This window comes from Lissotriton vulgaris, chromosome 3_1 (assembly GCF_964263255.1).
Source record: "Lissotriton vulgaris chromosome 3_1, aLisVul1.2, whole genome shotgun sequence".
Classification (NCBI taxonomy): domain Eukaryota; kingdom Metazoa; phylum Chordata; class Amphibia; order Caudata; family Salamandridae; genus Lissotriton; species Lissotriton vulgaris.
The window spans coordinates 1,512,808,665-1,512,834,078 of NC_141689.1; the positions used below are offsets into that span (position 1 = coordinate 1,512,808,665).

At 42.6% G+C, this 25,414-nt stretch overlaps 1 protein-coding gene across 1 annotated transcript in view; it reads left to right on the plus strand.

Moving 5' to 3' along the window:
- COQ2 (coenzyme Q2, polyprenyltransferase) overlaps window positions 1-25,186 on the plus strand; it is a 407,280-nt gene extending 382,094 nt beyond the window's left edge. The window contains exon 8 of the mRNA XM_086961980.1: window positions 24,917-25,186. Within this exon, the coding sequence (XP_086818106.1) occupies window positions 24,917-25,069 (153 nt within the window). The 3' untranslated portion in view covers window positions 25,070-25,186. The remainder of the gene's footprint in view (window positions 1-24,916) is intronic.
- Window positions 25,187-25,414: the final 228 nt, after the last annotated feature.

The following is a 25,414-nucleotide window of genomic DNA, read 5'->3' on the forward strand; positions in this document are numbered from 1 at the left end:
AGAAATTGATGTGCACTGTTAGTCAACCTTCATTTAAACTAGTGGGGCATGATGGTTCATTTGAAAATGTGGGGACAGCTTAAGGATTTTTCATTGGATTATTAGGTTGGGGATAAAGAAGGAGAATGATGTGATGTTGATGGTTGTGTGGCAGTGATGTTTTAAACATCAGCAAATTTGAGAAAATCATGACTATACTTTTTTGCGTGTTGTTGTGGATGTCTGATGTACACCCCTTGGTGGCCTTTACATCTGAAACAGGTACTCTTTAAGCAAAGTATATATGACTAAATATATCTCTTGGTGGTATTGAGCTCGGTGAACAAATTTGGAAAAAGGGAAGCAGGAACCACCAGTTATTAGGATCAGATACCCGTAATCATTTCAATAGGAATTGTGCAAAAACTAATGGAAACCCGAAGTATCCTGTGATGCAGTATTTATTTGAGTTATTCCACAATATTTAAGTAGAAATGGTAATAACATTTTTTGTGTAATCCTTGTACTTGACAGTTATCCAACATGGGTTGCTCACCCTGTGGCTGTTTTCTGCTTTGGGCCTATACAAGACATTGGAGTATAGCTGTGTTCTAGCAACAACAGTCTCACAATCAGTGCTGTAAAAAGGAAGAACTAACAGTGTGATGTGTGAATGGCTTTGCGCCTCGTAACAGTATCTCCTCCAGTATCTTAAGACTTCTCCACATGCTGGATATTGTTCTAGAAGAGTTGCTCACTCCATCAGTAGCATCGATAGGCGTGAAAAAAACTTCAGCTCATTGGGCCTTGGTAGGAAGATTCTAGCCTGGATTGACTTATTTTACAAAAAGCCAAAGGCAAGAGGGAAAACCGGGCTGGTCACATCAAAACCCTGGCCTGCAACTATAACCTTGATTATTTGTCGTTACCATGGATCCTGTAGCTAAGTAGATGAGAATGGTAGCTACCATACATGGGATATTGCTGAATAAATGTGACACATTATATGCCTGCATACAAATTATATCCTTTTATACATGCAAAATGTGAAAAGCGGGTAATAACGATGTTGGAGATCTTAGACAAATTCAGTAGGAAGTCGTGGCTTGTGGTCTACAGGGCAAAACTGTGTCTCTTCCAGCTGCAATCTTGGGGCCTGATTCACAAACTGCCTCCGCAACTGCGGCGGAGGCCTCGCAGACACGGCGGGGATCCCGCACTCGTGGCGGGACCTCCTCAATGGAACTGCTGAACAGGAGGTTCCGCCCCAAGTGCAGGACGCCCGTCGCGACTGCGGAAGCCATTTGGGAATTAGGCCCTTAGACCTTAGATGCACCAAAGCACATGAATAACAAGTAAAAAAATTGGGAGAAAAACAGGGTGTAAATGTGAAGATGGTATAATGGGTATACGCAGCTCCATCTCCTGGAAAACGTTTTTACTATCAGTCTTGGGGAAAGCTGCATTCTAAAAATGTTATGTTGCCCAGATTGTTATATTATTGTGTCAATATATCCTTTATAATTCCTCGTTCTGTCTTTCAAGATTAAAATTCTATATTGATAGAATTAATCTGGGGGTGGTAGGTGCGGAGTTGCCCTCAACAAATTGAAGCTCCTGAATACGAAGGGTGATCTGGGAGTACCAGACATGGAATTGTGTTATCTGGCAGGCCATCTCAAGTGGGCAGTGCCATAGCTCCAAATATAAGGCACACTAGAGGCACTACTCCATGAGATAATAGATCAGGTGATCCCAGGAGCTGGGAAACTGAGACACATGGTCCCAAACTGATAAAGGAAGCAAAATGTTGCTGGTCTATCTGTTTAAGAAAACTGAAACCAAGATTCCATACGCACCTGAGACTCCGCTTTGATTTCTGTTGTATTTTGGTGAAATTAAAATGCTGTGCATGGGCAGGCTGTCGAATGCTAGGGTAATTTGTAGATTACTAGTTAACTACCAGAATTTGCTGACCTGAGGCTGGAATGTGGTGTTCCATTGGGTGCAGTTATTGACTTTTGCCTTGAGTTTGAGTGCTGCAAAGATGACCGGTGGACAAGGTATAATAATACTACCTAATCCTCCTTTCTAGCCAAATGTTTTGTGATAAGCTGGTGGATTAAAAAAAGAATAAAATGGAAGCAGTATATGACCAGTTTGATTCTACCTGATCCTTCATCAATACAGGTACAGAACCTGCCAATTTGAGCACTAATAATAATAAGCACCATAATTTTCCCCCTTTGACCACTTACCAAGTGTTTGACTTAATCGGTTACACCAAATCTGGAGCCCCTTCAGACCCATACTCTTCCATAGTTCTGCATGGTACAGTGGACAAGATAGCCTGAGTTGTAACTACTTTATTAAACACCATCATCAGTGTAGGCATTTTTCCCACAGAATGGAATAAAGCCCCCAGTTCCGAAAAGCCATCACTTAACCCTAAAGAAGAGAAAAACCCATTTCACATCTTCCTTTTCCAGCAAAGGTCCTTGAGAAGCAGCTTAACAATATTGTCTCAAAGTACCTAGAGAAGAACGAGTTTTTGGATGAGGCGCAGCTAGACTTTAAGTCGGCACTGGTCGTAGTTTCCGATGAGATGAGACATAACATGGATAACAGAGGGAGGGCGGTGGTCGTCCTTTTGGACCATTCAGTCGCCGTCAATACCATGAGCCATGCAGTTTGCTTGAGGGTTTAACAGGTGTTGGGATTGTTGGATTGGCCCATGATCCGCTCTCCTCATTTTTAACAATATAAGAGCAGATGTGGCCTGTGGTGAGTTCAACTTAAAACCCTTTTTCGCTGCCTTGTGGTGTCCCCCAGGGGTAATCATTGAGCCCAACTCTTTTTAATATTTATGTAGCACCATTAGATAAGCTGATTTGTTCATTTAGTTTTGCCACTGTGTCTTAACCCCTTTGACGCTTATGACGAGCTCAGCTCGTCATGAGGCACAGTGGAGCTGTGCTCATGACGAACTGAGCTCGTCATAACTGCTGCGGAACGCCCACGCGGGGCTAATTCTCCTCCTGTGCGGGCTTTCCATGGGAGTGGGCGGAGTCGTGACAAGCTCAGCTCATCATGAGCACAGCTCCACTGTGCAGCATGACGAGCTGGACTCGTCACGAACACCGCGGTGCCGCGCTCTCCCCCCCCTCCCCTCCGCCCCGCGGGGGTATTAGCCCGGCGTGGAAGGGGTTAAGCTCATGACACTCAAATTGTTGTGCCAATCTCAAGCAATGTAGATGAGGTTGTCTACCAGTTCTCTTTGGAGAGGGCACCCCTTATGGAAGAAATCCTAGTGGCAATAGACCCTATCCCCAACATCCCCACACCCTTTAATAGTTTCTAAAGTCAGGAACCTTGGAGTCCCCTTTGATGCAGAGCTGTCTTTTACGGATCAGATCATTAAACTAACCTTGTCTTGATTCTTTCTGTTAAGGACATTGAGGAATGTTCTGCCTTTTATTCCTTTTCGTTTTCTGAAATCGGTTGTCATTGCATTAGTGTTATCCAGATTGAATTATTGTAATGCCCTTTATCTCCGCACTACACAATGCCCTTTAAACAAGCTTCAGATGCTGCAGAATGCAGCCAATCGTCTTCTTACGAATATACTAAAGTTCAAATCTGTCTCGGCTGCCCTGGCGGAGCTTCACTGGCTTCCAGTTTAAAAAGAGAGTGGCCTTCAAGGCTCTATGTTTGGCACATAAAGCACTACATGGTATCGAACCAGACTACCTGAAAAGGAAAATTGCATAGTATACCCTAAACAGACTGTTGCAATCTTCAGCCTCCAAATCAGTCATTGTTCCATAAATCAAGAAATCTTTGTGGGGGTGGCAGAGCCTTTGTTCACTCCACCTGTCAACCTTGGAACAGACTGCCCATGCACCTAAAATGTCAGTCTAATATGGCAAGCTTCCGGAAAAAAACTGAAATCCTGGCTGATCTCTCTATCAATTTAGTTTTCTTTTTTCCCTCCAGTTGGGGCTTACAGGTCTGGAATTTGGTGAATGATACCACCAAGACGCCTATGGGCATTTGTGTGCTCTAGACATTTTAAAATCAAATACGTTCAGCTGTGCAGGCCGTGTTCACACTAAGCAACAGTAGAAGACTGGTCACACTTTCGTATAGTGCCACAAGAGACAAACCATTTGCCGATCTATTAAGTAGTTTAAGAACATGGTAGGAGACTTAGCTGGGTCGAGATGTGTTAGATCATCAGTGGGCTGCGGTACAAATCTATGTAGCACTCGATTCTGGAAATGCCCGATTTATGGTTCACTTTTGTACAACATACCACTTTTCTCCCAAAAGTCACTGGCACCTGCTCAAGGATGCAGCGGTACTACTGCTGATTTCTTTCACGTGATGTAGAGTTGTCCTGATATGTTGATGTTCTGCGGCAAATGAGCTTACCGCCCTTGTAGGCAAACATAACTTAAATACACCAGATTTGTGACTGCTAGAACTAATGCCATGATCCAGGAGTGCTTAATTGCTCTGATTTTTCATTGATTTGGCCTCACTATTGTCCCAAAGAGCAGTCACAATCCACATGTCTGCTTGTCCACCCAGAACCTCCACCTGGCAGGCGGAATTGTTTGGTTGGACGAAAGTAGAGAGTGATACAGCCATAAACCAGTTTAAGATTAGAGAGGGTGTAATCCGAATGTCGCTGAGTAGGTTGTCTGATGACCACCCTCAATGAACACTGAGGCTGAAAACTAATATTCATTTAGATACATAAGTCTTGGGTGGGTCCTGAACATGTGGGCACAGATGTAGAAGAATGGGCAGAAGTAATCGGTCGGGTAAGTGTGAAGAGTGTGTGCTCCATGGATGTCCCCCCGTCCGAAGTTCCTCTCCTTTTTCTGCCTCCGCCCTCTCCCTACCCCCTTTTACCCCCGTTCAAACTCAAACATTTGAGTCCTAAGGCGTTGTCTGTTATAGTTCTTCCCTTTGCACCCTATATTGTTGTAAATAATTGTTGGCATTACTGCATTGTAAACATTCACTATCACTTATATAAATGGCATGAACCCACTAATATATGTTTGTTCATGCTTATTATGGTTGACTTTTCCTTCTTCTTCCACATGTGGCCACGACATGTTGTCATTGCTTCATTTGCTCTTCTATATTTCTGTATAACTTTCAATTAACAGCTACTCGGTAAAGCTTTTGTCAGTAAAACTCGTTATTATCAAGGAAGAAATACATTTCCTGTGAAAAAACTCACTTTTTGTGTCTTCAGAAATGAGTAGTAATCATTTTTCTTGTATATTACGTGTTTGACAATGGTTAATCAGATAATAACTAGGAATTGACTTACTGTTAAGATGATATGAGAAGCTAGAGAGAAGATGATGTTGCAGAGAGTGAAAATCAAGGAGCGAAGGACGAGCAATGTCTTGTGAGAAGTGCAACCATCATATCTTCTGACAGGAGCTCAAGCGCAACAATACAGATATAGTTCTCAATGTAGCAAGAGTGCAACATGAGTGGTACCCCGCAGATAGGTGATGGAATGAAAGCAAAAACATATCAGAACCCAGAAAACTGAGGTCCAAATAACAATGATTGGACATACATCTGACTTTGCCCTTGTAATAGGTTTACTGTCCAATGCTATAAAAACGATGCTATGTCGGTATATGTCGAGCCATACCCTAAACAATGCAGCTGTAATAAATTAACAATTAAGACCTCCTCCCCCAGATCCAAATCTTATTTTGGAACTTTTTTTAACATAAATGTAGGCTGTCGCTGTGTTGAAGCCTGATACATAGTTGACATATCATCAGTATAAATTTCATGAGCTGGGTCTTTGCAGCTGTAAAGTGTAAACACTAGCATATTATCTAATATTGGTTCACTTGTGATAAAGCTGATATGAATAAATATAATTATCTTTTTTAGCTTCCACCAGGATCAGCAGATGGTCCATTCCAAAACTGACAAATGTTTTACTTCAGTGTTTGAGGGCTTTATCAAGAGATGATTCCCTGGATCGGCGTGCAAGACTTCTCCATTTCAAAGAATCTGTATGTTAGCTCTTTGTCGCCGACATTCATAAAAATGCAAATTATGTTAATTTTAAAATTGATTTTCTTTAATTCTCAAGTCCATATTCTTCCTGGGCCTCTAAATCCCAATACTTTTACAGATGTAATTCGTTTTTGGATCTTAACTTCTGGGTAATTCAAATAAAAAAGTGCCCTTAAAACTGGAACCTAAATATACATAATTTGACGGTTTAAGGACTTCCATTTGTGAACAGCAGAATGAATTATAATTGTGTCTACTCTCTATTACATTAGAGTAGTAAAGGAACACTGTTTTCCATTAATCTTTTTTTAGAGGTTGAAAAGAAATGTTGCCTTCTCTTGGAAAAAATAGTCCATCAAATATATCAGAGTCACCAGGAAAGTTCAGTGCCTCCAGAATCCTTCATCGTCATTTTGAAATAATGTCCTTAGACAGGGTCAAAAAAATGTGAAGCAAAAGAGAAATTGAACAGGCAATTGATCAAAAACATGGACCATTTTTCACTATTTGCTAGTAAACTTAGCAAGTTTTGGTATGAATTTGTTTCAGGATCCCTAAATTCAACATGAAGGGGACAAACATACCTATCTAATCTACGTCAAATTTTAATGGAAATTTATAAATCTCCATGGTATAATCGATTAATCGCCTTACTCTTCTAGCAGCTTAATTTTGCTGGTAAACATGGTCATCCCTCATGTGACAAGTCTACAAAAATAAGGGAGACTGTAAGTCATCCAGTTATTCATCTTCCTTTCTTTCCAAAATACAGTAATTATCAATTTCAAACATGACAGTGTGCAACATCTCTATTATTTGCTACTTTGTATTTATTAAAGAAATTATTTACACCCTATTTAGTGCTCTTTTTTAAGTGTTGCATCAATCTTCAGCAATAAAAATACGACGGAAGAAGAGGCACTAGTTGGGATATGTAGGTCGAGAATTAATAAGAGCTAGGTTCAAAGACAATTGTATTTGGGAATTGGTCTGTGGTTGAGAAGGAGCAGGAAGTATCAGAGTAGGAGTTTTTTGATAACCTCTAAGCAAGAACTAAATGCAGCAAGGAATCTCGGGATGCACAGTGTGCCCCTGTCTTTATTATTAAGTTAATCCGAGGGACGACTTGTTTCACTAACTGCTCTCTTTCAACGACCTGTGCTCAAAGTCGATTTTTTAATCTAATCATTTGTGCTTTTTCTCACTGGCTTGGCTCTTCATATCTCACCCAACTTTTAGGTTGAAGTCAGCGCAAGGTTAAGTTGAATAAAATCTGAGCTCCTAATCTTACTCGGAGTTTAGTGATTGTTGCTTCTAATGCACAAGCACTTCATTCTGTTGTAGACCAAGAGCTGTGTAATCGTAATTGCACTTATATGGGGCTTAATACCACTGGTGAAGTGCTGTATGCCGGGCAGCATGCTTCTACGGAATCCAAGGTTAGTGGTTTATCAAGTTTTATTTGTTACTCTTAGTTTTTGGGATTAGTCTTGTGTGCTCAAGCAAACCATTCCATGCATTCATTCCAGTTTCTTTGTGGTAGATTAATTGAATAGGAGTTAGTTGTTCTCATTGGTGGTCATTGGATTAATAATATCCTGCCTTGACTACTGTAACACTGTGTTCGAGGCATATGGGCTGCAGATGGTACATTATGAATAGATCGCCATCTGGTGTTGGGCTCGGATGATTGCACTTTGTTTTTCTCTTGGAGAGTCTTTTGTATGTTGGTGACTCCTCCCTTAGTTGGTAGTGCGCATGGGCATCGGCTCCATCCTTAGATTGTTTTTTTCCGCCATCGGGTTCGGATGAAGATCGAGACGCTCCAGATCAACTTCAGAAGAAAGTGATTTTTCGGCGCGTATTCCCTTTCCAATTCGACGGTATTGTTAGCGAACGCGTTCTTTTCCATTCCGACGCGTTACAAATTCAAAATAGAAGAGAAAAACTTGGATCTACGTCGAAGAACAGGAGACCTTTCTCGACGCAGTCAAGCCCGGAGTCCATGGAAAGGACTCCATTCAAAAAATGTCCATCGTGTGGTGCTAAGTTCCCACACAAGGACCTACACGAGGTGTGCAACCTCTGCCTATCGCCTGAACACGAATCCAGGGACTGCGAAGCCTGCGCAGCATTCTCCTCCAAGCTAACGATTAGAAATAGTCGAGCCCGAAGACACGAGGCTTCCAGAATGCAGGCGGAGGCAATCCCGGAGCTGTTCGGAGACGAACAAATTGAGGAAGAAGAGGACCAGTCGGGGTCGGAAGGGGACCAGTCGGAGGTTGAAGAACTCTTCGAGCAACAAACCGTGAGTGACGACGTCCCCTTACCGAAAAACCGACCCCGTGCGGTAACGACCCCGCCCTCGGGCCCGGTCAAACCGCTGAAAAAAGTTTCCGACGCCCCGCCTTCGGGCCCGGCAACGAAACCGAAACTGAAACCGAAACACTCGGAATCCCACCACGTCGGATCCGAGGAAAGGGCGTCATCGACTTCGACACCGAGGCTGCATACAAAGGAGAGCTCGGTATCGAAACATTCCATGTCGAAAAAGAAATATGATGTATCGCCCAAAAGACACTCGATACCCAAAAAGTCGGAATCGAGCAGACATTCGGTGTCGAAAACAGAAAGATCTGAAGATCGAAAACAAAAACAGCTCTCGGAACCAGGACCCTCGGTACCGATTCAAGAGCAACAAACAGATCCCAAACAAAAGATCTTGTTTATTGACCCACAGACTGGGAAAGTGGTCACGAAGAAGAGAAAGAGTGAACAGTCAGAAGATAAACCTCTTCCTTCAAAAAAGAGAACAATGGGGACGAACATAACTCCTCCTGCTTCTCCTCGTCCTAGAGACACACCCTCTTCTCCTATTCCTCACAATAGGCCACATATTCCTACACCCTCCACACCAAGACCAGCTACACCTCAGTCAGATGTAGACAGTGATATAGGGGAGGGAGAACCTCAAGGGGATGACGAATCTATCCAAGATGAGGAAGATCCATGGGAAAATTACGATGTAGGGTCAGATGAGGACAACGACCCAGAGCTATACCCCTTAAAGCCTTCACCACCTGATGATAACACAGGTTTTGTGCAGCTCATTAATAGGGCAGCAAAATATCACAAACTAGATATGCACACAGAACCTCAGATAGAGGATTTCTTGTTAGAGACTCTACCTAGTGCACAGAGAACATCAGGTACTCTTCCTATGCTAAAGGGTCTTCTCACTCACACAGAAGAAATATTCGAAAACCCAGTGAGAGCCAGGGTGTTAAACCCAAGAATCGATAAGAAATACAAAGCGGCTCCAAAGGACCCAATATTTATTAGAGGGCATGTACCTCTAGACTCGCTGGTGGTCTCAAACGCTCGTAAAAGAGCAAACTCATTATCTACAGGAGAGGCTCCTCCACCAGATAAAGAGTCGAAGTTAATAGATGCATCAGGCAAAAGAGTAGCATCACAGGCAGCGAATAGCTGGCGTATAGCTAATACACAAGCACTACTCGCACGTTACGACAGGGCACATTATGATGAGTTAGAAAAACTTCTCACACATCTTCCAAAAGAACATCAGAAGAAGGCAGACCAATTAATACAGGAAGGTAAAATAATAACCAATACTTCCATTAAGTGTGCATTAGACGCAGCAGACACTGCAGCAAGGTCTATTAACACTAGTGTCATGCTAAGAAGGCACGCGTGGCTTAGAATCTCAGGATTCAAACAAGAAGTTCAAACAGCCCTACTGAACAGACCATTTGATCAGAAGACATTGTTTGGTTCAAGTACAGACGAGACATTAGAAAAGATGAAGAAAGATACGGAAACGGCTAAGTCAATGGGAGCATTGCAACAGCCAACGCACAGAGGTTCCTTTCGTAGATCCACCTATAGAGGGGGCTCAAAAAACACAGGAACAAATCAGCAATCCACATCTTTCACACCAACATCACCCAGAGGTAATTCAAGAGGTAATTACAGAGGTAACAACAATAAGGGTAGAGGCCGCGGAAATAATAACAACCGCAACGCCTCAACACCAAAACAGTGACTTCATAGATCTCCCCCCAGACCACATAACACCGGTCGGGGGACGTCTATCACAGTTCCTACCTGTCTGGGAAAACATCACGTCAGACAAGTGGGTGAGACAAATTATCCAACATGGTTATTGCCTAGAACTCACAGCTACCCCACCAAACATCCCCCCCAAACAGCGTCCAATGAGTCAGGATCATCTGACATTGTTAAGAGAAGAAGTGCTAGCACTTCTACAAAAGCATGCAATAGAGAAGGTCCCAAAGGATCAACAAGGAACAGGAGTATACTCTCTATACTTCCTGATCCCCAAAAAGGACGGGTCCCTACGACCAATATTAGACCTCAGACCTCTCAATGCTTACATAAATTCGGAACACTTCCACATGGTCACGCTCCAACAAGTACTCCCTTTACTGAAGAAAGGGGACTTTCTTTCTACACTGGATCTAAAAGACGCTTACTTTCATATCCCAATTCACAAAGCCCACAGAAAATACCTAAGGTTTGTGTTAGAAGGACAACACTACCAGTTCAAGGTCCTTCCGTTCGGTGTCACAACAGCACCGAGAGTTTTCACAAAATGCCTAGCTGTGGTGGCAGCACACCTAAGAAGACAACAAATACATGTCTTCCCATACTTGGACGATTGGCTAATAAAGGCCAAATCAAAGGAGGAATGTCTTCACAACACACAGAAGACAATTCAACTGCTGCACCACCTAGGGTTTACGGTGAACTACAAAAAATCACACCTGCAACCAAACCAGATCCAGCAATACCTGGGGGCTACAGTAGACACAGAAAAGGCAATAGCATACCCCAACCCAATCAGAGTACAGACAATGGTCGGGTTAATACAAAGATTTCAACCACAACACTCACTACCAGCACGAGTGTTTATGCAACTATTAGGCATGATGTCCTCTTGCATACTGCTAATACCACATGCCAGACTACAAATGCGCCCACTACAAGAGTGTCTAGCGACACAGTGGAATCAGGCTCAAGGTCAGATTACAGATCTGGTGTTGGTAAACGACCGGACGTATCGCTCTCTGAAGTGGTGGAACACAGAAAACATTTCCAAGGGACGGTCGTTCCTAGAGCCAATTCCACAAGTAATAATAACAGCAGACGCATCGCTCTCCGGATGGGGAGCGCATATGGACAAATACACAGTACAGGGGAAGTGGAGTGCGCAGCAAAAGAAACTGCACATCAACTACCTGGAACTATTAGCAATATTTCTAGCACTAAAAGCTTTCCAAATGCAAATAACAAACAAGGCAGTCCTGATCAGAACAGACAACATGACTGCAATGTATTATATTCAAAAACAGGGGGGGACACACTCTCTCCAACTGTCCAAACTAGCACAGGACATATGGAGATGGGCCATTCCTCAAAAAATCTACCTGTTAGCGGAACACCTACCAGGAATTCAAAATCAAATAGCAGACATCCTAAGCAGACAGTCAGAACAAGTTCACGAATGGGAACTGCACGACCAAATACTACAGCCATTCTTCCAAAAATGGGGGCAACCAGAGATAGATCTGTTTGCAAATCATCAGAACGCAAAATGCAAACAATTCGCATCCAGGTACCCACACCAAAGGTCCCAGGGCAATGCACTGTGGATAAATTGGTCCAACAAATTTGCTTACGCGTTCCCTCCTCTACCACTAATTCCATTACTGGTGAGGAAACTGCAGCAACACTCAATGACAATGATACTAGTGGCACCCACGTGGGCAAGACAGCCGTGGTTCACCACGCTGCTACAACTCTCACAAGTACCACATCAAAAGCTAAGGTTATTACCCATGCATCTTACACAGAACCATGGAGAAATAATGCACCCAGATCCCAAACAACTGAACCTAGCGATCTGGCTCCTGAGGTCATAGAGTTTGGGTATTTAGATTTACCACCAGAATGCATGGAAATCATTAAACAGGCAAGACGTCCTACCACCAGAGCATGCTATGCAGCAAAATGGAAGAGGTTTGCTATACACTGTAACAGTAAGCACATCAACCCTCTGGACGCATCCACTAAACAAATCATTTGCTATTTATTACACTTACAGCAATGTAATCTAGCATATACCTCTATTAGGGTTCATCTAGCAGCCATAGCGGCGTACCTACAAAACAGGCAACACCTGTCACTGTTTAAAGTACCAGCAATTAAAGCTTTCATGGAAGGACTCAAAAGAGTCATTCCACCAAGAAGACCACCTTCCCCAGTCTGGAATCTCAACATAGTGCTTACCAGACTAATGGGGCCACCCTTTGAACCTATGCATAGGTGTGAAATACAATTCCTCACATGGAAGGTGGCCTTCCTCATAGCTATCACGTCACTTAGAAGAGTAAGTGAACTGCAGGCTTTTACGATTCAAGAACCATTTATGCAGCTACACCAAAATAAAGTGGTTCTTAGAACAAACCCAAAATTCTTACCAAAGGTTATCTCAGCATTCCACATCAATCAGTCAGTGGAATTACCTGTTTTCTTTCCAAAACCACAAACAGTAGCGGAAAGAGCCCTACATACACTGGATGTTAGGAGGGCCATATTGTACTATATAGAGAGAACACAAACTTTCAGAAAGACAAAACAGCTATTTGTTGCGTTTTCTCCCACACATAAAGGCAATCCCATCTCCAAAGCGGGCATTGCCAGATGGATTGTAAAATGCATTCAAATATGCTACTTAAAGGCAAAGAGAACATTAACTGTTCCTCCTAGAGCTCACTCTACACGTAAACTAGGAGCATCTATGGCATTTCTGGGAAACATTCCACTAGATGACATATGCAAAGCGGCTACCTGGGTTACACCGCACACTTTCACAAAACACTATTGTGTTGATGTGCACGCAACACAACAAGCTAGAGTGGGACAAGCAGTATTAAAAACATTGTTTCAGACAGTTGCAACAGACACGGGCGACCACCGCTAGGGAGAGAACTGCTGTATAGTCTATTCATAATGTACCATCTGCAGCCCATATGCCTCGAACGGAATATGCTACTTACCAGTATGCATCTGTTCTTGGCATAGAGGGCTGCAGAGTGGTACATGCCCTCCCAGCCTCCCCGGAAACCTGTGTCTGTTCCAACATTATCTTATTTAGATACACTTACATGGGCACTCTTATCTGTATTCTACTATACTACTCCATCTAACCCTACTACGGCAAAACAATCTAAGGATGGAGCCGATGCCCATGCGCACTACCAACTAAGGGAGGAGTCACCAACATACAAAAGACTCTCCAAGAGAAAAACAAAGTGCAATCATCCGAGCCCAACACCAGATGGCGATCTATTCATAATGTACCACTCTGCAGCCCTCTATGCCAAGAACAGATGCATACTGGTAAGTAGCATATTCCATTTGAATGCCAACCAATATTCTCTGAATAAACGTCACGTTATTCAAAATGCTGCTGCTCGACTGGTGTTGGACTTTCCTAAACATCTGTCGGTGAGGGAGGGCCTGATCTCTTCATTGGTTTCCAGTGAGGAAGAGGCTGATTTTCAAAGCTCTGTGTCTGGTTTTAAGGCACTTAACCAGCAGGGCTCTTTCTATTTAAGAACCGTTTTCAACTGGCATCTTCCTAGCACACAGTTGAGATCATCATCATCATCTTTATTCAATCATGTTATAAATGACCATAAAAGCACCTATAAATACATTGATAAAAAGATGTTATTCCAAAATATTATCCTTTAAAATTACAAATATTTCTTCACAGTCCTGGAATAAGGTGAGAATGCATAAAAAAATATATAATAAATAAAACATTTCATATCGCGGGTCTAGTTACATTTTGATTATTGATCATACTCAGTGGGCCACATGTCATCCCCTTCCTTTTCCTCATGCAAGCCCATAAGAATGTTGCTACAGAGTAGCAAACCAAAGGGTCGGGCAATGTTTTTAGAAAAATAGTGCTACAAGACAATACTTAAAGCCCATTTTAAAAAAATTGGTTTCAGATGGGCTTTCCTTTCACTCTCATAGAGCCCACAGAATAAAACCAAGTGCAGTTCAGTTTGGGGTGATGGATTATCACACGGGCACGTGCTTAGATTGGAGTGGTTATAGGTTTTTTCAGGATAGCCAAGCATTAGAGGTATCAAATTAGTGTGGAATCTTAACAGTAGAAATATATGTTGTGCACGGTTTATTTTGGCTAGGTAGGAGAAATCTCCCTCCATTAGTGGTGGATTAAGGTAATAAACCTGTACTGCGTTTTTCTCTTTATAATGTTCCCTACGCTTATATTCAGCCATCAACATAAACATGGTAATAACTTTCTGCTTGAACACCGTCTTACAAACCAGAGGATCTTTAAAAGGTTTGTGGAGGCCTATCTCTTTTAAAACTGTCTCCAAATAGCTTAGCCACTTAGATCTTTTCCAATTATCCATCCCTAGGCAACTCTTAATTACCATTTGTGTCAGAGGTACTGTGTCTCTTCTCCAAATAGAGTGCCATAGGAGGAGTGGGGCTAGTTGTATATAATCTGATATGTAAGGAAGGGCCAATTCCGTATGCAAGATCCCATTTGTGAAGGACAAAGTGAGGCCCACTACAGATTTAAAAATTTAATTTTCAATAGTTTGTAGTGGAGTTGATGCGACCGTGCCCCAGACCCCGGCTCCATAGGTCATGGCTACCTTTACTCTCGCCTGGTATATGTTTATTATTGGCAATAGGAGTTTCGCGCCAAGTTCTTTGCGAAAGATTTAATGGCAGAGATACCCCTCTTCATCACCAGCCTCCTTCCTTCCATCAGTTTTGCCCATGACAGATCTTTGTCAAAAAGAATACCTAAATAGTTGAGATCAGCTGGGCAGAGAAAAGTGGGGGTTTCTTGTTTTAGGAACGTGAGATGGGGTGAATGTGGATTCTCTGTGGCAGGTGCTAGGTTGTGGAACACTCTCCCTGTACATATTGCTAGCATCACTTCTTATTTTGTGTGTCGTGAAAATGCGAAGACCTGGCTTTTATCTCAATTATAACTTTCTCTGTCGATCCCCCTGTGTGTTCATGCCGGCTAAAGCGCTCTAATGCCTTTTGGTTTTATGTATTTTACAAATTCTAAATGACAAATTAGCATTTGGGAGGGTAGAACAGATGAAGTAGTCTGCCATAACAAAGTTTCAGATTACACCTGTTCACAGTCACCTTTAAGGTCTGGTCTCGACATGAGAATCCTCCAGCAAAACAAACTTTCACAGTGCCAGTGTGTAGGCCAAGTACTGACCCAGCAACACTCTTCTGTAGCACAGATGCAGAGTCTGTCTATTCATTGGCATCACTCTATTCTAGTCTGTCTGGGAATCTTCTACTACAGACCTAGGCCTGCCCTTTGGTTGCCACAGGCGGCAGTGTGAGAAGCATCTAATTGTAGTAAGAACTGGAGACGCCAGCACCCAAATCTAACACACTGAAATGACTGACAACTTCTACAAGGTCTTCACAAGGAGTGGGGAGGTTCCTTCGGCTCTTGGCTGTGAAATACAGAACATGAGATCCATTTACCCCACCACCTACAAAACTGTGCTCATGCCGACCCTCCTAAGCCATCAAGTGGGGAAAAATAATGCTTAGGAATAAAATATAAAATCACTATGAACATTTACAGGGTTTTTGTTCATGGTTAGATCACCGATGTATCCCCTCTGGTCTGGAATAGTTGTGATGTACACCCATAATCAAGCTGATTCTCTAGTAGTTTGAAAAAAAGTTTGGGAATTGTGATTTTTATTTATTCTTTTACAAAACTACATCAAAATTACACAGAATTCAAAGGATTTAAAGGAATGTCTTATGTCCCTAGAAATGTGAAAGTCTCTTCCATACCTGGAAGTTAATGGCCATAAAACAAACATTTATTATTGTTTGAGGCAAATATGTGGCACTTTCCCAAAATATGCGCAATAATCTTCAGTATGTATGCATTTCTGAAAACTAGCATTCCTTCATAATTCGGGATTTCGATTTGTGTTTCCCGCTAATAATAATATTTGTAGAATCCCTGCAAATAATTGTTTATGCTGACTACAGGGCTGGACTTGGTACCAAAGAAGTCCTGGCAACATGTTCAATCTGGTCTCTGTTCCGTTCCTGCCTATCTTGCCGTTCTCTTTCCTTCAATTTGGTCTCTCTCTCTCTCTCTCTCCCGCCCCCCCCCTCCCCTCCCTCTTTGCCAGAGACATAAACCCTCGGGTCAACAGTCAGGGGCGGTAGCCTTCATCCTTCAAAAATAAGACTCAACTTGCTGTTGCTGAGCGCCTACCCGCCCAGAGAAGTGCTCGTGGGTTAAATAGCCAATCCACCCTTGCTGAAATAGGGAATTCTGAGGTCCACTCTCTGCTTTCAGATTTACAAAACGACATTGTTGGCCTATACCAAGCATGTAACAAAAGGTCTACACCTCTGATGTAATGTAAGCCCTTGAGCTGTCAATTGCCAATAATAAGCAGATTCATCTTTCTAATCTGTCACGTCTGCCTTTTCTTTAGTGGGTCAAAGAAACAACAATGTGTTGTCGGTTCTAAATCTTTGTAATTGTTGCCTACAAAACCATGTTGACCTGAAGAATGTTCGCTATTTCTTTTTTGCAGACTATCTTCTTTCAGTGGCTGGTTCTTCTTCGTATCTCTCATTGAGTTAGAATGATGGCAATCAAAATGTTGCAGCTTTCATTTCACTATAACTGCCCAATAAAAAATATAGGGGAGCACTGGATATCTTAATCTTTTTGTAATTGTTTTTTTTTATATGAACATACAGTAACAGTACAAGGTTACAAACACATATTTGACAATATTCTTTCTGAAGTTGTCTCCACACAGTTTGCCCAATCTGATCCCTGTTTGAAACAGACAGTTCCAGCTAAAAATGTGTCGTAGTAGATCATGGTTTACAAAGGGAGCGAGTTCCATGTCCCCTAAAATTTCAGGTGTTTGTAGCACTGCCTCCCCGTTTATATACTTCTTCTTCAGCTTTGCAACAGAAATTCATACCCCTTCGCCAGGTTGACAAGGTGGGGTGGGGGGGGGGGGGGGGCGTTGTCCTGAGACCTCCAGAATTGGGCTACCTATATCCCGTTTGGCTACTAACTCACCCAGGTCTGCAAATGTCCTGTGATGTCTGTTATTGTCCCAATTGTCCATTATCCCAAGGAGTGCCAACTTAGGTCTTAACTCAGCTTTGAAATTTAGCACTTGTTCAATCTAGGCTTAGAGGACCAGAAGGGCTGGATATTTCCAGATAATATGGTAGAAGGACCCCTCTAGGTCCCCACATCATGTACAACATGGCGTGCTTGCACGCCCCTTCTTCCATAACCTGTCCGGGCTGTAGTATATTCGATTGAAGTAAGAGAATTGTATCAAGCACATGTTGGAGGATATGAGGAAGACACGTGGGGCCATCCTACCCTCTCCCCGGTTGTCATCATCCAGTTACCCTAAACCTGCAGACCAGCAATTTCTACGTTTAACTCTGGGGTGTTCAGTAGGAGAGATTGGTACAGTCGAGAGATCCTCTGGCATCCGAGTGACCCCATTGTTAGTTTTATTTACAAGGTGTTAAATTCGGGTACCTCTGTGAGTATGGATATCTTCATCTTAATGTTATTTGTATTGCTTTCAACGTTTAGCTGTGCCATGGTAAATCCTAACTTTCCTAAGTTAGCAATTCTTTTTCAGATTTTGAAGAAGTTTTATCCCCTTAAAAATGCACTAAGAGCATCATTATTTTGTTCGGAAAGTTGAAAAGCAGCTTTTGTTACTACAGAATTGCCAACTTAAATTGGCTATTGCCTGTCATGCCTTTAATCCATACAATCATCCGAATCTGTATTTGTTGCTTCCAAACCTTGACGAGAGAGGAGTTGGGGGTTCCTTCAGTATTGTAATGCGGCATACTACCCCTGTCTTTGTGTCTCACTGTGAACAGGTGAAGACGTGTTGAGAAGTCATGAGCTAGTTTTTTTTTGTTTTTTTTTAAGTTTTCAAAAATCTTTATTTGTACCACAGTGGCGACACAGCCAAAGCGCCTACAACCCTGTGGCCGGCGGCGGGCAACTGTGAATTAGCTAATCCCTTCAGAAGTTACACAGCCCATCAGCCGACAACCCTGAGGTCTGGCGGTGTCACATATATAGAAGCACGTAATTCAATCTACATCAACAAAGTATAAACTGTGAACACTATTTTGGAGTGTAGAGTCAAGTCAAGTTTCATGTAGTCTTGATTGCACTATGGTCTGTCTTAACGAAATAGCTCGGCTTGGCAGCAAATACCTTCCAAATTGTGCCAGCACTAATTTTAATATTAACAAACACCCCCCCCTCCCGCCCCGGATCACACACACAGTGTCATGTCTTGGCTATACACTAATCAAGCACGCTTCGAAGGACCGGGCACACATGAGCATCAATTCACCCTCTGCACAGTGGCTTTGCACGCATCACTAGCGTCCCCCCATCATGACTGAACTCTTACCCAGGTCTCCACTAGATTCCCTGTGAGGTAGGGTTGGGAGGTCGTATCCGCTGCGCATCTCACACGTTGGACACAGTCACTCATCCCCTCAAGAGCATGGTGGCATCCGTTTCTCGTACGTGGGCATCCCTCGTCAGTGTCTACTCTGCCGCACTTTCCACGGTGGTCGCTTGGGTCCCTCTGGTTTCTCCTTCCGAGTCAGAATCTCCCTCCTGAGTGGCTCCACTTAGGTATGTTTGATATAATCCCCAGAAATTTTTGGGACGACTTGTGGGGGGTATGAGCTCACTATAGTTTTCAGTTTGAGTGCAACAATAAAGCATGTCCTGAGCCCAGCGGGCAACAATGGGCAGCGGTCCTCTCATCCAGCAGAGTGCTACCACTCTTCGCGCCATTAACATGCCCATGTCTGCCAGTCGCCGGATAGCAACCGGGAGGCTTCTAGAATGTCCAATGAGTGCTAATGCCGGATCAGGAGATAGCTCAATGTCAAGAATCTTACTCATTTCTGAAAAAATCTTGGCCCAGTATGCCTGCATCCCAGGACAACTCCAGGCCAAGTGTAGAAAGTCAGCAAGTGGCGCACGGCATCTCTCGCATGCCGCAGAAGGTCGTGGACCGTATCTGTGTAGTCTCTCAGGGGTATAATATACCCTTAAGAGGAATTTGAAATGTATCAATCTGTGCTTTCCATTTAAGGAAATCTTTCTGGTGTTGACGCAGCAGTATTGCCACATGGCGTCATCTATTGTAATCGCTAAATCTCTCTGCCAATCCCCTCTAGCCTTCACAAACTGGTGCTCCTCTTGTGTCAGTGCATGCTTATACAAATTGGTCAATAATTTACGGGGAGATTCAGTTTTTATGACATAGGTGAGCTCCGGAACGTCCGGTGGTTCCGCCAGATCAGGTCCCAGCAAGTCTAGAAAGGCACTTCGCACTCTATGGTACTGAAATCGGAGCAGCAGTGTGAGATCCTGCCTATCGCCTACCATTTGATCCCAGGTTTTAACCGTGCCATCCCTGAAAAAATCGCCTGCGAGGTGTATGCCGATTTGCTTCAAGGCCCGGACCACCCCCTTTTCACCAATAGGGGGCAGCCACACTGTCCAGTCCACCGGCATGAGTGGTGAGAATAGCAATACACTCCCCCGCCTAAGCAGTAGAGTGTGCCACGCGTGGTTGGTGGAAGTAAATTAATCGAGTATTCCAGTTCTGCGGTCCATTGGCTGGAACACCGTGACCGGAAGGGCAAGTGGCTCCACAAACAGTCTTTCCATGATTACATGTGGGATGCGCTGATAGCCATGCACCCAAGTATGCAGATAAGATGCCTGCGCCACTCGATAGTAAAGTTCTAAGTTGGGGGCACCAAGGCCCCCCATGCTATATGGCAGTGTTAGGGTCGTCCATTTGACTCTGGGCTGCTTTCCCGCCCAGGCAAGGTTGACCATCAGCTGGGTCAGTCGTTGGAAAAAAGCCTTGGACAGCACTATCGGGATGGCACTGAAGAGGAACAAGAGCCCAGGTAAGACGACCATTTTCATTATGACTATGCGCCCCATCAGCGAGAGAGGAATCTTGCTCCAGGTTGCCACGTCATCTTCCAGTTTGCTCATCGCTACACCGTAGTTCTCCCTAAGCAGAAGCTCTGGGTCGGTGTGTAAGCGTACCCCTAGATATCTATTAGGGTCCTCAGTCCATTGTAGCGGATAGTCCATGTCAAACTTCTGAGTGACCGGCGTTAGGGGGAAGGCCAATGACTAAGTCCAGTTTACCTTTAAGCCCGAGAGGGCGTCAAAGTGGACCACTTCCCTGAGCATCGGGGAAAGGTTATTTTCGGAGTCATGGACGTACAGCAGTGTGTTGTCTGCGTACATAGAGACGACTATGTTATATGTGGGGAAGCGGATGCCCTTGTTGCCCTGGTATTCTCTCAGAGCACATGCCAGTGGGTCCGCTGCCAAAGCGTATAACAGTGGAGAGAGCGGGCACCCCTGTCGTGTTGCTCTACCGATAGCAAAGGGATCCGTTACCGGGTTGCCAATTCACACCCTGGCTGAGGGCTTGTTGTAAAGAGCACCTACCATTTGGAGGAACAGCTCGCCCAGTCCCATCCTCTGCAGAACTTGATGAGCTAGTTTTTTTTAGGAAGGCATAGCTGGTGCCTCCTATCAGTTCTAGAAAAATCAACCTGTTGAATATTGTAAAGTTTGGTCATCTGATGTCTTCAGTTACATCAGAATGCAGCAGTCAATGTAATTTGGGCCACTTGTCAAGTGATTGACATTGGTCACCTTGGGCATCTGTTTGCACTAGCAACCACCAACGAGTTAGCATGTAATGCATAACGCTTAATTTGTGCCAAGGTTTGCAAGTGGTGGGCAGTAGCGCTCAATTTCTAGGACTGGGATGTATTTTTCATCATCAGACTTTATCCCAGAGGAAGAGAGAACAAAGGAGGTAGAGGAGGATAGGACAGTTGTTGCAAAGGTGGGAGGCATAGATGAAGAATAACCTTCAAGAGTGAGATAATGTAGGATGAGGCAAGAAACAGGCTTGAGGAGGAATTGAAAGCGACATAGTTTAGTATTTAACAACCCCGCTCTCAACAGCGCTGGCGGCATGCTCCACAAAAATAGTATGCCCTGGCATTTACTTTATTACAAATTAGGAACTTGTAATACCTATTAGATTGCCAGTTCTGACCTGTAGTATCTCCGCCCTTTTATTGTGTTGTGAGGTTAATGTCAAGGATGCCTCCCCTCCATGCAACCTCGAGGTGGCCTGCAAGACCGCATTTGTCATATGCTCCTTAAAGAGTTCAGGGTCTTAGCTGTAAGCTGTGTTAAGACTTGCCTAGACCAAGTCAGCCATTTTAGATAATCTGCACATTTAGATGATGGTGGTTGGTTTACCTGCATAAGCTGCTTTGTTTCTAAAATCATATAACGTATTTTAGTTTTTCTCCCTTTGGCCTGTTAGGTGCATAGTTGCCTTTCCATTGTGTGCCTTCTAGGTCTGGCACAGTCTTCTTTAGCAGTGAGCCACAGGTTGTGTAATATTTACAGAGAGCAGCATTGAGCACCAGAAACCAGACTTATCTCCTCCACTGCATTTTTAAGAAGGAAGTAAAAGCTATCCTCATGGCTAAATTCACCTGAACATTTACTTTAGATTTATCTGAGACTCTGCACCTACTTGTACTATTTGTTTGTCTAATCGACTATGCTCCTTGATGTACCTACCCTATTTTGCTACCCATTTCTTACCTAAAGCTATTCTGTGCTCAAAAAGTCTGTTAAACACTCTCTTGTTTTTCTTACCCCTTGTTTTTGTAAAGCGCTCTGATATCTGCAAAGATCTTGTTCGCGCTATATAAAACTTTCAAAATAAATAAATAAATAATAATGACTGATTGGTTGACTGTAGCTGCAAATCGTGATATATTGAGTGTTGCCATTGCTCTAAGGCTTCGGACCCTTTCAGTGAAGCCGCAGTGAGATGAATGCAGGTAGGTTGGGGCCTGTGTTTTTTTACTTCATTTCTATTTTTCACCTGCTTGCTTTCATTGGAAAACTTAACATTTCAGCATATGAGGCAGCGATTGTAAGGAATTGTGCATTTGTAATGTTTTTTCTTGATGTGGACGCTGTCTGAAATGCGCTTGTTTCATCTACCAATGGTTAGTTACTCTATAATCGGTTGCTTGGCACGCATTTCAACCGTTGCACTGTAACTTTTGGATTGCAGCTTCTCTTGAGTGATTCTGATTGTTCTAAAGCAACACCTTAAAACAGTAAATGATTAAGCTGCTTCTCGTACTACATGTATTTTTATGGCATCCTATCTTTGAGAAATTCAGCAGCAGTAGAAAAAGGAGAAGTGTAAGCCATGGTTGATCGACTTTTTACGTTTGACTGAGCAGAAAGCCTTCGGTCCCCTTCCAGTGACCTGAAAAGCATGGTTGACGCTATGTTTAAACCTAGTTAACAGCTTCCCATTCATATATGCGATATTCTGCAAAGCATGCATTTGAAGCTTTCCAGTGATAACTCCGTCTCCCATCTTTTAGGGCAAGAAATAGAGTAACACTATATAAATTAGGTAATTTATGTACATAGCTTGAAGACAGAATGACTTAGTGAGATGTATAAATATGTAATCTAATGCATCCATTGTTGCACCTGTTAGTTATCTGTCTTTTGTATTGAGGGACAGGAATAGTCTGTCCCTGTTGCGTTAAACTTCATATCCTGCAACAAATTAGTGACAACATTGCCTCGTCTTTACCTTCGGTTTAGAAAAAAAATATTTTAATGTATTATATAGCTACACTTTAATCCACACCTGCTTTATTATCATGTACCATACAACTATCCTCCCAGTTTCTCTCGGACAGAAACGTCTGCAGTGAGTTTATTTTCAGGTAATGTGCTTGCTGGCACTGTTTTGTGGCTTCATGCCGCTGTATATAACAGGTGTTAATATAAAACCAACTGATTTGGATATTATGATTGTAAAAAAAAACTGAAATCCTCATTTTGGCAGCAACCGTAGTAATACAATAAAGTATTTGAAAATGCAAGAACTGAGGGGATTCCCATTGTAGTTTTTATGGCGCCAGTCTGACCGATACTCGTTGGAGCTTCCTTGAGAGCTAATGGGGAGACTGGCCTTGGACTGCCTCCCTGGCCGTCACCTACCCATTCGGTCTTTGGGCTGACTTTACCTCTGTCTCTTATTCCGTCTTTCCCCTCGTCCTCTCCCTTCTCACTCCCCCTCTCCTCGTTCCCTCTCTACTGGTCTCTCCTTATCTCCTGTTAATGTGTCTCATATATTTGATGTAACGTGTAATTGTAATTATTGTTGTAACTTTGCTGACCTTATGTAAAGCGCTCTGATACCTACAGGTCTAGCAAGCGCTATATAAAACTCTTTGAATAATTAAAAAATAAATTGCCAGGTTTACAAAAGTAAGAAAGGTGACAGACCTTTGACGGAGCATGTTTTGTTTTGTAACATCACACCCCTTCAAAGGATTAAATAAAAAAAAAAATTCAAAACGCATGAGTTCGAATGGCATTACATTTTGCTTTGTGACAGTTAAACAGAAAAAAAGTGGAAAGAAACGGAGACCATGTCAGTAATTTATTTAAATGGGCACTGGATTGTAACAATATGCCTAATGCAGAGTTCAGAAAAGCCAATTTATTAGAAATGTAAGGAAGAGAGGGGTCAGAAAGTGTGCAAGGCATCATTTTGATGAAGATGGGGTTGAAATAGGCTACCCTGAATAGATGATTGGATTCCCTTAGACTGTTTGCCAACTACTTAGATTTTGTGTAACTTTACAAATGTTTGCTATTCCCAAAGGAATCTTACTAGTAGTATCTTTATGACTTCGGAGTCTCTGCACATAAAAAAATAGGACTATCCCAACGTTTTATATGCTGAGACTCCGCAGTCGGTAAGATACTACTAGTAACATTCCTCTGTGAATAGTAAACAGTCGTCAACTTACACAAAAGCGTACGTTTATCTTTGCAAATCAGGACGTTAGTTTTCGCGGGTATAGTATCTGATGTGGTGTGACTTGCCACTAACATTCTTGAGCTTTGAATTTTCAACTTTTTTCTTAAAGTACAATGAACCCTGCATCTAGGTCAGATGTTCACAGCTGAACACTCATCTGCTTTTTGAGCTAGTTCTAACAACCTTGATGGAGAGAACTATTTACCTTAGTATGGAAACTCCTTTTTACTTATTTTTTGTTTAATAATTTTTATTACGTTTTCATAAAAAGCAAACATGAGAAATCAAATGAACACATTATGAATAAAATACAACAAGAATTAAAGAGAAAAAATATATAAGCAAGAAATACAGAGAGGAGCAGAAAGAAGAGAGAAGAGGAAAAGAAAGGAAAAAGAAAAAAGAAGAGGAATAAAGAAAAAAAAAGATTGAGAAAGGGTAAAGATTTAAGAAGCTGGTGCATGTGTAGAAAGATAGGAATTAAAGGGTAGCCAAAATAGGTCAGATTTAATTTTCTGAGAAAGAGAAGAAACAGTAGAAATTCTGGAAACTCCTTTTTAAACCATCCCTCTGTGTGTCTTGTAATTTCCTTTCCAACGGTAAAACGAGATTCAGCAATGCTATCAAAGTTGACAAACTAATGTTAATGGAGAATACGTAGGCATTGCCTCGGTTGAGAGATGTGAACAAACATCATTAAATGCCTGATGTTTGATTTGATGATGTTTCTTTCCTTTCCCCAGATCTACACTTTGGACGTCCACAAGGCTGAGGATTGTTGGAAGAAGTTCGTGTCCAACCGGACTGTGGGGCTTATTCTTTTCTTGGGGATAGTGCTCGGAAACCTGTGGAAATCAGAAGATGTGCTGCCTGAGGCAAAGGCAGTCCAACTCTGACACAAAAAGGACTTACAGAATGCATTGCCTTCAGAAAAAGAAAAACACTGGTTGTTTTGTACTGTGTAGCCTAAGATTTTGCAAAATATTAAACCGCGCTCTTTCAATCATGTACAGGTCTGAGGCTTCTAAGCTCTTCATGGTGATGCTTTGTTACTTGTCAGGAGAGGTTGAACATTAGCAAATCTTGTGTCCCTTGTGGGGCATTACTGTTTTTTAATAAAAAACATTTCCAAGGGCATTTTTAAAAGAAAAGATGGACACCAACACTATCTGAGTAACTTCAGCATTAATATCTGTGGTACTGTCTGATCTGCATTAAAATCTCAATGGTCAGTAGGGACC